General features: G+C 34.9%; 1 protein-coding gene across 1 annotated transcript; it reads left to right on the top strand.

Moving 5' to 3' along the window:
• The first annotated feature begins 12,057 nt into the window (after positions 1 to 12,057).
• Positions 12,058 to 13,417, top strand: LOC118344522. Its single transcript, XM_035685453.1, has 3 exons — positions 12,058 to 12,085; positions 12,254 to 12,557; positions 13,048 to 13,417. The coding sequence occupies exons 1-3, from the start codon at positions 12,083 to 12,085 to the stop codon at positions 13,110 to 13,112; spliced, it is 372 nt and encodes a 123-aa protein (XP_035541346.1). The 5' UTR covers positions 12,058 to 12,082; the 3' UTR covers positions 13,113 to 13,417.
• The last annotated feature ends 1,332 nt before the right edge of the window (positions 13,418 to 14,749 follow it).

Genomic DNA, 14,749 nt, shown 5'->3' with positions numbered 1-14,749 from the left:
ACACACCATGCAAACTGCTAGCTCGAGTTCAAGTGCATGCGCGACTGCAAGTGTTGGATCGATCAGTAGCCGTCTCCAAACAATGATCCCAAGATTGTTTCTTGTAACGCCCCGGTCCCGCAGGGATCGAAGAGTTACTCCCTATAACTTAAAACTCACAATTCATCAATGTATTTATAAACTCTAAAATATAAAGTCATCAGAATACTACAGAATCTCTCAATAAAAATCCGTCATTTCTTAGAAATCTTCTATGAGTAAACCACTATGCTTAAATAATCATCTCATCGATGCTCCATAATTCTGATCTTTAGCTGGACTATTCAAAATCATCTGAAAAATATATGGAGATAAGGGGTGAGTTATCAACAATTCAGTAAGCAGATGATATATACTAGTGTGTAAACATGAACATTTACAGAGTTCAGAATACAGAACAAAAATATTTTCTTTCAGAATGCAGAATCAGAATAATGTTTTTAAAATACAGCTTCAGAACATGTTATCAAAAATATCAGAGCGAAAGTTTGAAAATATTCATAATCAAAATCCCTTTGGCATAGCATAAACTGAAACATCACATCTTATCTTATCATATCAGAACAAATACCATGTTTAACCCCCATGGTAGGGTTGTGCAAACCCCGATCGGTTAGCAGAAACAGAATGTGAATCTTCCCCTTATTCATTCTCGGAGCCCCGAGTGTGCACATAGGAAAGACCACGCAGAAAACCACTTTGTTTCCAAAGTGGGTGCACCAGAAACAGAAAATTTGGTACCAACCCGAACAGAGGCCACAGTTTTACACCTGTGGTGAGATCAGAACGGAACAAAAACAGAAACAGAATGTTATGCCAGAGGTTTTCAGAAATCACATCAGATTATATCAGAGTATAGAAAATTTTCAGAACAGAACAAAATCATAACACAATATAATTTATGCACAAAATTTCATATTCGTTCTATTTTTCAAAGTTCAGAAACAGAATGTCAAAAATAAACTCATGTCTGCACTAGTCATGACAGAAAATAATTTCTTCTTAAACAGAATATCATGAGTAATGCAGAACAAATAGCTGAGGCAGTTCAACCTTCTTTTCAACATCAAATATGTATATTTTTCAAAAATAACCTCAGTTCATTTTATTTTAATGCAAAGTCTAACATAGGAACACCGCTTACCTGGACTTTCTAGCTTTTCAGAAATTTCTTCAAAATGCCGAATAATTATTAATCGTCACCTATAACATAATAACATAAATTTCAAATTAATCATGTATTTCAATATTTAACCCTAAGGTTCTAAAATGACCTATTTTATTTCTTCAAAAAAAAACCAACTTCACGTAATCCTAAAATATCGTTGCATTTTCTAAATTCATAAATGTCCCAATAATTAGTCCGAACAAAACACAAAATCTAACCTATTTATTAATGAGATCAATTTATAAAATTTGGGTAACATAATTATATCAAAATCTATTAAAGTAGACAAAACAAAAATACCATTTAATTAAAATAGACTTAATTAGTCTCTCTTTAAAGAATTCAAAATACAATGTAGTGAACTACATTGTACTTCTAGAAATATATAAAAAAAAAAAAAAAAACATAATAGTAGTAATACCATATTACAAATCTTTATTAATATCATTATGAAAATCATGTATTTTCTTAAATAAAATTAAACCGAGACCATTTACTAAAAATATAACCCATTTAAACATAACCCCAAAAATAAACCTCTCACCCGAAAACATAAATCTAGGAACTTTCCATATATATATATATATATATATATATATATTAGGTTAAAACTGTCCATAAATATCATATATATTTAGTACGTATAATAAACTAGGCGAACACACATACAGGATTAACATCCAGTATGCGGCGGCAGCAACTTACCCAAGGGAAACCGAGGCACACGTGGAGGGGTGAGGAGCGACGGGGCTAGCTGGAGGGATTGAGGTGGCGTGACAGAGGAGCGGGAGTGCGGCGGAGACTTAGTCTAGCTAGGCTACGCACGAGTGAATGAGAGCGAGTGGTGAGCGAGAGAGAGACAAAGAGAGAGATGTGCGAGATAGGAACAGAGATGGAGAGAAAACACACGGAATACTCATCGAGAGGGCAGCGAGGCGGCGGCAACAAGGTGGTTGGGCAGCAACAGGTCACAGAAAGGTTGGGGTGTCGGCATCGCCAGGCTTCCCTTCGTTGAGGTTGGTGGCACCAAAACAAGAAAAAATGCCTTGTTTTGAGATGTAAAAACAGAGGTCCTTCAGTGTGTTTGATGGTGGTGTTCTCCGACGTGGGTTCACAGCTGGGTCACGATGGTGGCTTATGGCAGCGTTGTGGAGGAGCATGCAGCGGCTTAACCTCTTTGAGAAGTTGCAATTTCCGTGTGATGGTTGAGTAAAACCGTGAAAGTGCAGACTAGTTTTTGGCCGTGCGTGGTGAGTCTCTTGTCGTGCGATCCGTGGGCTCGGCTTCTCAGGTGGTGCTACCCGTGGTGATGATCTTCCACTGCTGGACGTGAGTGGTGCACTGCATAAGCGCACAGTGGGGGCGACTGAGTATCCTCTGTGGAGTGACTCTTGGTACGTGGTGAAGGTTGCGGCTGCTGGGCTTCACGCGACGTGTAACGCTGGAGGATGAGGGAAAGAGGGACGTGATCGAAATGGATGATAGTTTGCGGATGGAGCTTCTGTGCGTGAGTGGGTGGAGATTGCCGTGGGAGTTTATGCGGTAGCTAAAGGCTTTGTAAACTAACTTGCAGGTGCGTATGTATATATATATATATGTTTATTGGCGATGGAGAAACCCTAGAGAAAAGGAGGTAACTTGCATGCGGAAGGAAAAGAGTCGTGCGGGTGAGTAATTGTTCATAAACCAAAAGTTTTTTTTTTTGGTTAAAAAAAAACGGCCAAGATCTCCAAATAAAAAGAAAATCATTACTCAAATCCGTAATATAAAAACCTAAAATATCAAGTTCAAATAAATAAATAAAATCCATAGTCCAACTATACCAATTTTGGGTCGAGTGTTACATTTCTTCTCTATTATACGTACATGCTTTTAAATAATATCAAAGTTTACTTCTTAAATATTTCGCAAGGGTAATGCTACGCACGTACCAAGGATTTGTATAGCAAGTTTGTTTCAAATTAAAAGGAAAAGCTGTTGTATTTTTATGTGTGCACTAGCATAGTCATAATGTGAACCCATAATGGGCTGGGCTATTTAGAGAGCACTTGAAGAAGCCCTTACTCTCACCCCATATATATATAAATGGAGTTGGCTCATTAGACTCCATTGAGAGTGCCCATTTGTGTCATAGAGAGAAGAGAGTAAAGTCTTGTTTGTTTTCATAACTCCTCACAACCCATCTAATCTTATATTATCTAATCATTACAACTTTTTCAAATTTCTACACAAAATAAAATAAACAATTCATCTTTTTTAAATCTCAAAATAAAAATAATATTTAAAAAATATATTCTAACAATATTTTATTCAACTTTTAACTTTAATCTAAACTCATTTAATCTCATATCATCTCATCTATTAAAATAAACAAGGCCTAAGTCTCCTCAACATACAAACATCATATTATTTTGGGATACACAAAAGTGATGGCTAGCTCATCTACTAACCATGGAGGATGTATATTTTCTTCTATTCAGTTAAAGGATGCTATGATAATAGACAAACATGGTCTTATTTTAAATGTTTCATAAATTGGTATCAAAGCTTCCTGTCTCATTTTTATGGTTGTGTGAACTCTACCATTACCTTCTTCTTTTTCTCTATTGGTTGTTGAAACTAGGAGATTGTGTGCATTCATTTTGTTGTTGAGCAGAGAAGTTGTGTACAAATTTATTTTAGTGACTAAATTTCGGAAAGGAGTCTTGTCATTTACAAAAAAAAAAATAGCGGGAGGGGAGATGGAGGTCAAACACCAATGTTTGTGTTCTCCTTTACCTTATTCATGGAGAAACTCCAGTCGAAGCTAGTATGTTGAAGGTTAAAAAAAAAACGATTTTGTGAGTTGGGGTGGCCTAGAACCAAATACTTTGACATCTGGTGACGCTTAAGACAAGCGTCTGTGTTGGGTTGTGGTTGGAGTGAGAAGCAACCACAAACACCCAATCCAGTCAGTTATAGATATAGAGTGCGGGAGTGGTATGGGTGACACTGGCATGGTTGCCATGGGGCAAGTGAACAGACATAGTTTCTCCTCCTTTCTTTTGGTTATTTTTTCTTCTTTTACTTTTGCGTATGTTAGAAGTTGTCTTTTACTTTTTGCAAGTAAAAGTTTATGTATATATATATATTGTTTTCTAGAATCACTTTATGGACAAGCCGTTCATGTGAAAGTCTCATTTAGCTTTTCTTCTTTTAAATGTTGGTGCATATATTATATTTTAGGGAAACTTCAAAGGCTCCTATTAGCCTTTTATTACTTCTGTAAAGCTAAAAACCTGCCACATTTAACAAGAATTCTATGCATCAGTTACTATTCACTTTCACACTCCATATCTATAGTTTTTTTTTTCATAGGGTGTGGAGGTATTTTTATAGGGTGTGGGGTAGTGAATAATGGCTTATGAAAAGAATTTTTCCACATTTATATATTGTTTTAAAAAATAAAAAGCTGCCACATTTTGAAAGACTGCAAAGGATGCTTTTAATTGTTTTAATCAAGACAAAAATATTGTCCGCATATCATGAACGAGCATGCCGACAATTCTGGACATGCTTTTCGGCCTTTTCAGCTTCGACAAACTTGTCTCAAAATGGCCCAAGTGTTAACAAATAAAATTTTATGTTGAGCCTCTATATAACAATTGCTTATATGAACATGTGTGCATATATATCTTCGTGTGACAAAGTCGATGATTTAATTGGTTATGCTCCCGCCTATCGTGGGACTAATCATGATAAATTGTTGGATATGGTAGAGATTTATTTAAATATATAAATAAATATATATATATATATATAAATTGGGGCTAATTGCTTGCGGATGGTAACTTTACTAAGTCTCATACGAATAATTAATTTACCCTATCAATAAATATTTATTTGGCTGAATACTTAGGACGATAAAGAAAATTGTTAAATACCTTGTACTTGGTGGCTTGGTTATATCCTTTTGATAGCTAGTCATCTTAAGTTGTTGTATTTAATTATTTTTTTTATCATACGAAAAAGGTCCATTGTGTATTACGGACCCAAGCATAAATTTGAGATGAGATTCGTGTTTAGGTGTCCATTGTGTATTACGGACTCTAGCATAAGCTTGAGATGAGATTCATGTTCAGGTGTCCATTGTGTATTACAAACCTTAGCATAAATTTAAGATGAGATCCATGTTTAGGTGTCCATTGTGTATTACAGACCTTAGTTAGGTATCCATTGTGTATTACGGACCCTAGCATAAATTTGGAATGAAATTCGTGTTTGAGTGTCTATTATGAACTAGGATACTAGCATAAATTTGAGATACATATTTTAATATTTTGAGGAATGAGGATAATTTAGATTGCATTTTCACATGCTTAATTACTTTCCTTTGTGATGTTCTCAGCTTTTGGGAATCCTGAATTTTCTCTTCAATTATCTACCATCAAAACACTAACAAGAACTAATTATGAGGATTGGCATGAGTCCCTCACTATTAGCTTGGAAATTATGAATTTGGATTTGGTCTAAAGGATTGAGACACCCGCCAAGCCTACTAATGAAAGCTCTATTGAGGAGAAAACTCACTATGAGCGTTGGGAGCACTTAAATTGGACTTGTCTTATGATAATGAGGCACACCATCGACAAGTCTATTAGGCAGAGCATTTACTAAACTGATAATGCCAAAGATTTTCTCGACGCTATTGGGAAGAAGTTTACAAAATTTGACAAAACAGAGACAGGAACCCTCATGAAGTTACTTACTACCATGACTAACGATAACATCAGTAGAGTTCGTGAGCATATTATGAAGCTTACTCATTTTTTTAATAAGCAGAGAAATAAAAGTTGAGTTGGTAGATAGTTTTCTAGTGTGGCAACTGCTTGAATCTCTTTCATCTCAGTTTGATGCTCTCAAGACCACATACAATGCTCAAAGAGATGAATAAAGCTTGAGTGAGATGACTACTATAGTCTCTAAGGAAGAAGTGATAAGAAAAAAAAAAGGGGAGGTCTCAGGCTACATTTGTTATGACTCAAGACTCTGGAAATTTCAAGAAAAAGTTTTCTAAGAGCAAAAACAACAGTAAGCCATATAAGGTGAAAAAGGTTGGAAAGCCCACTTGGCAAGCTAGCTTGAGTACTTCTTCTAATCCTAAGATGGAAAAGGAAAATATAATTTTTGTAACATGTTTGGACACAAAAGAGCAAATTGCAAGAGATTTACAGCTTGGTTAGAGAAGAACGGTACATATATGACACTAGTGTGCTTTAAGTCTAATATGATTGATGTTTCCTCTGATACTTGGTGGTTAGATATTGGTGCAACAATTCACATTACAAATTCTTTTCAAGAATTAAGAAGTATCAGAAATCTGAGTGATGGAGAGTAGATGGTGAATATGGGAAATAGTGTGAAGGTTATAGTTGAATACATTAGAATAATCAGACTTCTTTTGGCCTCTGGAGAGTTTTTAGACCTAAAAGAAATTGTTTTTGTACCTTCCATCAGGAGGAATCTTATTTCTGTTTTTCTTTTGGACCAATGTGGTTAAACTTTAGTATTTGCAAAGAGAAAGGTTTCGATATGTTATGATCTTGTTGTGGTTGGTTCTGGTTCTTTGTGTGATGGTTTATATAAAATTGACTTGATACCCATTTTGACTCATTGTTCTTCTAATACACATGTTATAAATGCTGCAATTAGCTCCAAATGGAGTAGATTCAATGAAGCATCTTTCATGCTATGACACAAATGATTAGGTGACATTTCCAAACCTAGAATGAAAATGTTGGTCAAAGATGGTATCCTTGTTAATTTAGATTTTTCTGATTGACACTTGTGTTGATTGTATTAAATGAAATGTAACTGGTAAAGTGAGAAGGCAAAAGATTGGCAGAGAGATAATGTTATGGATTTGATACACACTGATATATGTGGTCCCATCACTCCTGCTACCTTGGGGATTATAAGTACTTCATCACATTTATTGATGATCATTCTCGTTATGGTCACATATAGCTCATTTGTGAAAAGTCTGAATCATTGGAAGCTTTTAAAGCATTCAAGGATATTGTTGAGACTCAAAAAGACAAATGTATTAAAGCCATGAGATCATCTGAAAGAGGTGGAGAGTATTACGGAAGATATGACGAAACTGGGAAAATTGAGAACCATTTGCAAGATTCCTTCAAGCATGTGAGATTTAGGCACAATATACTATGCCTGGCACTCTTGAGCAAAATGGGGTTGTAAAAAGAAGAAATCGTACTTTGATGAATATGATGCGATGTATGCTTAGTCACTCGTCTTTACCTGAGTTCTTATGGGGAGAGGCTTTGAAAACCGCTGCATACATTTTGAACTAAGTACCAAGCAAGTCAGTCCATAAAACAACTTATGAATTATGGTCAGGAAAGTAACATAGTTTGCGTCATTTTCATGTTTGGGGCTGCAGGGCAGAAGTAAGACCTTACAATCCACAACTAATGAAATTTCTTAAAACTTGATCTTAAAACCATTATTGGGTATTTTGTGGGCTATTGTATTGGCTCAAAAAGTTCCAGGTTTTATTGTCCTTCTCGTGCAACTAGAATCATTGAATCGGATATTAATTGTGAACATTCAATTCCATGAGAGATTGCATTCAAGGTGAAGCGTGTCATTGTCCCGATACCTATTATCTCACCATCTATAATTTTACCTTCGCCTGTAGAGCACCATGTTGCCATTTCTTAAGAACCCGTTATTTACAATGGACCTACTGTAGTTGAAGGGACAACTAATGGTGTTCATTTGAGGAAATCATATAGGACACGTAGACCTGCAATCTCTGATGACTATATGATCTATTTGCAAGAGTATAAGTTTAGTGTTAGATTGATCCAGCTTCTTTCCAGGAGGCCATTGACAATCCCCAATCTTCACATTGGGTAGAGGCTATGAACGATGAGATGAGATCCATGTGTCAGAATGATGTATGAGATTTGGTTGAGTTACTGAATTGTTGCAAACTAATAGGTTGCAAATGAGTCTTTACAACTAAACATGATTCTAGTGGCCAAGTAGAGAAGTACAAGTCTAGACTCATTGTTAAAAGGCTTTAGCCAAAGAGAGGACATTGACTATAATGAAACATTCTCACCAGTGTCTACCAATGACTCATTTCGAATAATCATGACACTTGTACCTCATTTTGACTTAGAGTTATATCAAATGGATGTCAAAACAGCTTTTCTTAATGTCATTTGTCTCAAAAAGTATATATGAAGCAACTAGATGGCTTTCAGGTGAATAATAAGAAACATAGGGCGTGCAAGCCAAATAAGTCAATTTATGGGCTTAAACAGGCGTCAAGACAATGTAATTTGAAGTTTGATGAGATTGGTACCTCTTGTGGTTTTAAAGAAAATATAGTTGATCAATGCATGTACCTGAAAAGTTATTGGGAGCAAATATATCTTTCTTGTGCTTTGCGTGGATGGTATATTACTCGCAACTAATGACATTGAGTTTTTGCTTGAGACTAAGTGTATGTTGTCTTCTCATTTTGATATGAAGGATCTTGGTGAGGCATCATATGTATTAGGTATACAGATTTTCCGTGATAGAGCTAATGGTATTCTTGGATTATCTCAAAAAACTTACATTGATCGTGTTTTGCGTAAGTTTAGTATGCAATCCCATTCTTTGGGAAAATCACCTATTGTGAAAGGTGACACTTACTAAGTCTCAATGTCCCCAAAATGATGATGAGAGGATTCAGATGCAAGCAATTCCGTATGCATCGGTTGTTGGTAGTTTGATGTATCCTCAAGTATATACAAGACCAGATATTGCTTATGTTGTGGGTGTTTTTGGTTGATACCTGAGCAATCTAGGTTTGAGTCACTAGAAAGTTGCAAAGAAAGTATTGAGGTATTTGCAAGGCACTAAAGATTATATGCTAACATATTGGCGATCCGATATTCTAGATGTTGTTGGATATTCCGATACTAATTATGCAGGATGCTCAGATGACATGTGATTTACTTCAGGATATATTTTTATGATAGTAGAATGAGCGATTTTGTGGAAAAGTGTCAAAGAGACACTTGCTATCTCTTCAACTATGGTGGCAGAGTATGTGGCTTGTTATCAGGCTACATGTCAGACTATATGGTTACAGGATTTTATCTCAAGGTTGGTTATTGTGAATACCATCTAGAAGCCAATGACAATATTTTGTCATAACTCTGCAGCCATTTCTTTCTCTCGGAACACTAGAAGCTCTTTGTGATCCAAGCATATTGATATAAAATATTTTTTTGTTTGGGAGAAAGTAGCGAAATCTAATATTTATGTGCAGTACATCCCCACGAATCTTATGTTGGCTAATCCACTGACTAAGAGTTTGGCTCCAAGGGTGTTTCGAGAGCATGTGCATCATATGTGGTTGTTAGAGTCTTCTATTCTATTATGTTAGTGGGAGATGTATCTTTGTACTTATTGTTAGCACTTGGTTGCTACATTTCATTGTGCATACATATATATAAATATATATATGTATTATGTTAATTATGAGATATTTTGTGTTTGAAAGTGAGACACTATGAAGTAGTCTCGTTGGGCTTCATTTGAGAATCCAACAATTACCTTTGTGTTGATATGTGTGTTATACTTTCATGTTATTTGTCTGGATATTGTGATTGTAGGTACTTATTTTGTGTTGTGCATCCTATCAGTGTACTCATAACTTGTTGCTTGCAAATGTACTTGATCCAGATTGTGATCTTTGAATGCAAATTCATATTCAATTTATGTGTAAATGCCTTTGCTGTCCAAGTAGGAGTTTGTTGTATTTTTATGTGTAGACTAGTATAGTCATAATGCGAGCTCATAATAGGCTAGACTATTTAGTGAGTACTTGAAGAAGCCCTTATTCTTACCCTATATCTCTTTATTTATATAAAGAGGCTAAGAAATAGAAATTTCTTATTTTAATGGAACTACAGTAAATTTAATGATTTTCCGTTAACTTTCCGTTATATTCGTCTGGGCCATCAAGAAAGGAAAATAATGCTTCCAGCACCGAGAGCCTCATCGTATTCATTGTGCTTCGTCATAGAGTTCCCGATATGCCTTGTCAATGGCTTATGCCAACCCCCAAAATCTCCCTCAGAGTGTTCAAATCCCTCCTTCAGCGTCGCTCCAAAGCCTTCTCGCGCCTCCTTTCCTCCATTCCACTGCTAACCATAACACCCATCTTACACTTTTCGAAACATTGTACAAATAATATTAGGTAAATGCAGAGAGAAACCGTCAAGCCGCCACTCACCAGAAAAGTCAGCCGAAGAAGGAAGTGGATTCGGTGATTTTTAACATAATACCACATTGCTCTTTAATTTAATCGGTTCTCCTTTTCTCAATGTCAATGGGATGCGACTTTCCATGCTCTCTCTTTTGATTCCAGTTTTTTGGATAGACCGCTTCAGATTCGATCTTTTAATTTATTGTTCTTCCCAAGCACTGATCTGGGTTTGGTACCCTATGTTTCTGGGTGCAACATCCTAACTTAAAGGACATTGTCCAACCAATAAATCTCCTAAAAATCCAAAATTTCCATGTATAAATACAGAGATTTTATTGTTGGTTCTGCTTCCTGAATCTGATAATCTCTGCTACTTGATACGATTTAAAAAAATTATTTTGTGATGAAGAGAGGATGGCTTTTAATCGGAAAGTTGAGGTTTTTTGCGTTTAATTTCTATGGGTTTTGTTTACTTTTTGTTTGTCGTTCATTTTCTTGATGTTTATGCGTTCAAATATGCAAACTTTTGATGGGTTTGTACATTTTTTTGTTCTCGTGGATATTGGGCTTCTAGAGTATAGAAGTTGTTTTTGAACTTTTGTTTCTGTTAATTTTTTTCTTTTTTATTGCTATTTTTAGTTTGGGACTGGGGAAGTCCTCTTGGATTTTACCCTCTGGTTTTGGATATCATTTTTTTTAAGCAATCCTGTTAGAGATCATGATGATCATCTATTTATAATGATGATTAAAAGAATAGCGTATTGATCCCTTTTTATTTCTTGGAGAACTCAAGTATGATACATGCATGTTGAAGTTTATGATACATGCATGAACTGGCACCTGGCCTGCAAGGTATATCCTTAAGGGATCGCCAACAGAGGGACTCCACCGTGGAGGAACTCGGTCACGCACGACGACCTGCAAATGAGTAGTAACTTTAGCAAACGTTGGAGTGGAAACAATGTATTGTAGGCAGTAATGCTGTTAGTAAAAAAGATTAAAATGCATAAGCGTTTATTTTGTTATTGGGTTTTTCTTTTGCTCATGTATATCTGCTTCTATTTTAAAGAGTTGAAGAAATCAGGTCTGCTTTTCATTGTGTTCATTGATGCACTTCAGAACCTGCATCTTAGATGAAGTTGTTTATTCTTCTATTTAATGCATTCCTTTTGTTTGCTTGATTTCAGATGGCACAGACGCCACTTCACGTTTCTGCTGGTTATAACAGGGCCGAGATAGTCAAATTTCTTCTTGATCGGCAAGGGACAGATAAGGTTGAGTTGGAAGCCAAGAACATGGTAAGTAGTAATGTAATTGGGTTTTTTGGAAAAAGTACATACATTACAATGATGCTTGGGATTTATTAAGCCTATGCTCACGACTTAATGATCTTGTTATTGATTCCTGTGTGTCAAATTGCTGTGCTTTGCAGTATGGAGAAACTCCTTTGCACATAGCAGCAAAGAATGGGTGCAATGATGTTGCATAGTTGCTTCTTGGTCATGGTGCTATTATTGAAGCCAAAGCAAATGTGCTTTTTCTTATTACCTTTTGATCCATTTTTTGAAGTGTTCAAATTAAAAGTGGGATTTGGATTTCTGATGGTAAACTCTATATTGCGCTGTCTTATTAATGCAGAATGGAATGACACCATTACATCTTGCTGTTTGGTACTCATTTGGTGGATTGCAATTGCTTGCCATGATTTTGGCTTAGTAAAGATTCTCCCTTTGTAAATAATCGTAGTTGGTGTAACATTTGATGAATTGAAGGAGGGCATGACTCCTCTAAATCATCTCTCACCAGGCCCAGGAAGTGAAAAGTTGTGGGAACTATTGAATTGGCATCTTGAAGAGCAGCGGAAGAGAAGAGCGATCGAAGCATGCAGTGAAACTAAAGCTAAGATGGATGAGCTTGAAAATGAAATATCAAATGTAGTAGGTTTGCATGAGCTTAAGGTACAACTACGGAAATGGGCAGGGGGAATGCTTTTGGATGAGAGGTGTAGAACCCTTGGGCTGAAAGTTGGCATCAGAAGAACCCCACATATGGCATTCCTTGGCAATCCTGGATCAGGTAGTTGTTGGCAAGTTTGTTTGTGTCTCGTAATGATGTTTCTTTATTTTCCTTGAACACTGAAATTCCTGTTTATATTGCGATGCTACAAACTCAGACGAAAACATTCAAAAAAATAATTGATTTTGATCAGATGGTAATAATCTAGATCATCTCCATATATAAAGGCCACTAGCTAGCTTTATATATAATACAAAAGAAAAGATTAAGACAAATGTATTTAATTTATATATTTTGGTAATTATATATATGTTTGAAAATAACTAATTGATTTAAGAAAACAATATTAATCTTGAAATCATGTACGTATACATGAACTGATTATGAAATATTATAGTACTTGTTACTTATAATATTTGTTTGCATGACTTCAACCAAAGTAAGTTAGATCATAGCTTTAAAATAATTAACGGTGATTAATTATTTTAAATAAAAAATGAATTATCATAGAGTAATTTGTGAAATGTGGTTATATATCTGGAATGTGCAGGCGGTGGAGGTCGACTCGATTATGGAGTTCATGTCGTATCTGTTGAGCTCATCTTCTCTATTTGATGAAGTTTTGGGATCCAAAATGGAGTCCCCCATGTTGGTTATCTCCACTACCTCCCCGATGCCATTTTATTCAAAACAGGTTAGTACATTTTATTCCATAATTTTCATTAATCCTTAATGGTTCCTTAATTAAACAAACAATTAGGTTGATTATTAATCATAATCAAATAATTTATTTATTCAACTATAAATTAAGACCACTTTTGATGCTGCAGGGATAGATATTTTGGTATGCAATGATCTATTTGGCTTGCGATGTTTATTTATAGGATCATGTTATAACTTCTTTTAATACTTTTCTTTTATAATATATCACAACGTGTAATTATTTATAAATTACATAAATATTATATTATTATTTAATTAACCAAAATTATTATGTCCTTATTAATAAAAAATTAGTTCTTAACAAAATATATATATATATATATATATATATAAACTAAGCAAACGTGCATTGCACGTTGCTTTCACCTAGTGTATATTTATATATTTATATATATAAATGGAGTTGGCCCATTAGACTCCATTTAGAGCCATTTTTATAACAGAAGAAAGAGAGTAAAAGTCACCTCAACACACAAACATCAGATTATTTTGAAATATACAAAGTGATAGCTACCTCATCTTCTACCTCATATTTTGGGATAGAGAGACATGATTTTATTTTAAATGTTTTATCAAAGGCGGAATGCAGACGGGAGGTTCAACAAAATTGTAGGTCCCTTTAATAGTTTTTTCTTTTTTCTTTGGGTTGGTAAATAATTAGTTATATGTAATTAATACAATAAATATGTATGGCATCGATCCAAAGGAGATTAACCATTAATTACACATACCTTAACAAGAGAAGTGAAAGTATGTACGGTACTTATAACTATTTTCACAATTATATATGTATAATATAATAATATTTTATGAATTTAAACGTCAAGTCATGAGAAGTAAAAGTCAAATATTTTATTAGATAGTTGACAAAAGTTGTTTAATAGCAGTAACTTTATTTTTTAAAATTTAGAATAATTAATCAAATTATAAACTTTTACGATCATTCGGTCTTATCATAGGACGGACTAGATCAAATACTGGAAAAAATGGAAATACTTACATTGTTTATTTAATACTATTCACCCGACCTGATGACTGGCCTGACATGATTTTACACAAATTGGAATACTTTTGTTGCCCGATTTACTTTTCAATCAAAATTCCCAACATATATATATAGTTTTTTTTATAGGAAATAGACATCATTTCATTCTATGAGAGAAGTTATATCTGTGACTCAAGTTACAAGCCAAACAAACATCTATTGTACGCTTTTCCCTACACAAATATCTTTGTGACAAGTATTATCTTAACTTCTAGAAACTCTCAAAAGAGAGTATAATTCTCTATATAAAACAGAGATAAAACCAACCCGCATCCAAATTCCATTCTCCAAAGGAGGAGAAGTGAACACCACCCCCATCCTCCGTTTAGGAGGAAGGAGAAAGCAATACCGTTATGGACATAAAATCCAATAGCATATTTCAATTATTTTCTCTCTCAAATAAAACCAAAAAATAGACACTGAAAACACACATTGGAAACACGGGAGGAAGGAAACTATGGTGGTGCGTGATGGACACGCGCCA

The sequence above is a fragment of the Juglans regia genome, chromosome 14 (assembly GCF_001411555.2).
Source record: "Juglans regia cultivar Chandler chromosome 14, Walnut 2.0, whole genome shotgun sequence".
In the NCBI taxonomy this organism is placed as follows: domain Eukaryota; kingdom Viridiplantae; phylum Streptophyta; class Magnoliopsida; order Fagales; family Juglandaceae; genus Juglans; species Juglans regia.
Note: the sequence above shows the minus strand (reverse complement) of the source record. Positions and strands in the feature narration are given on the sequence as shown.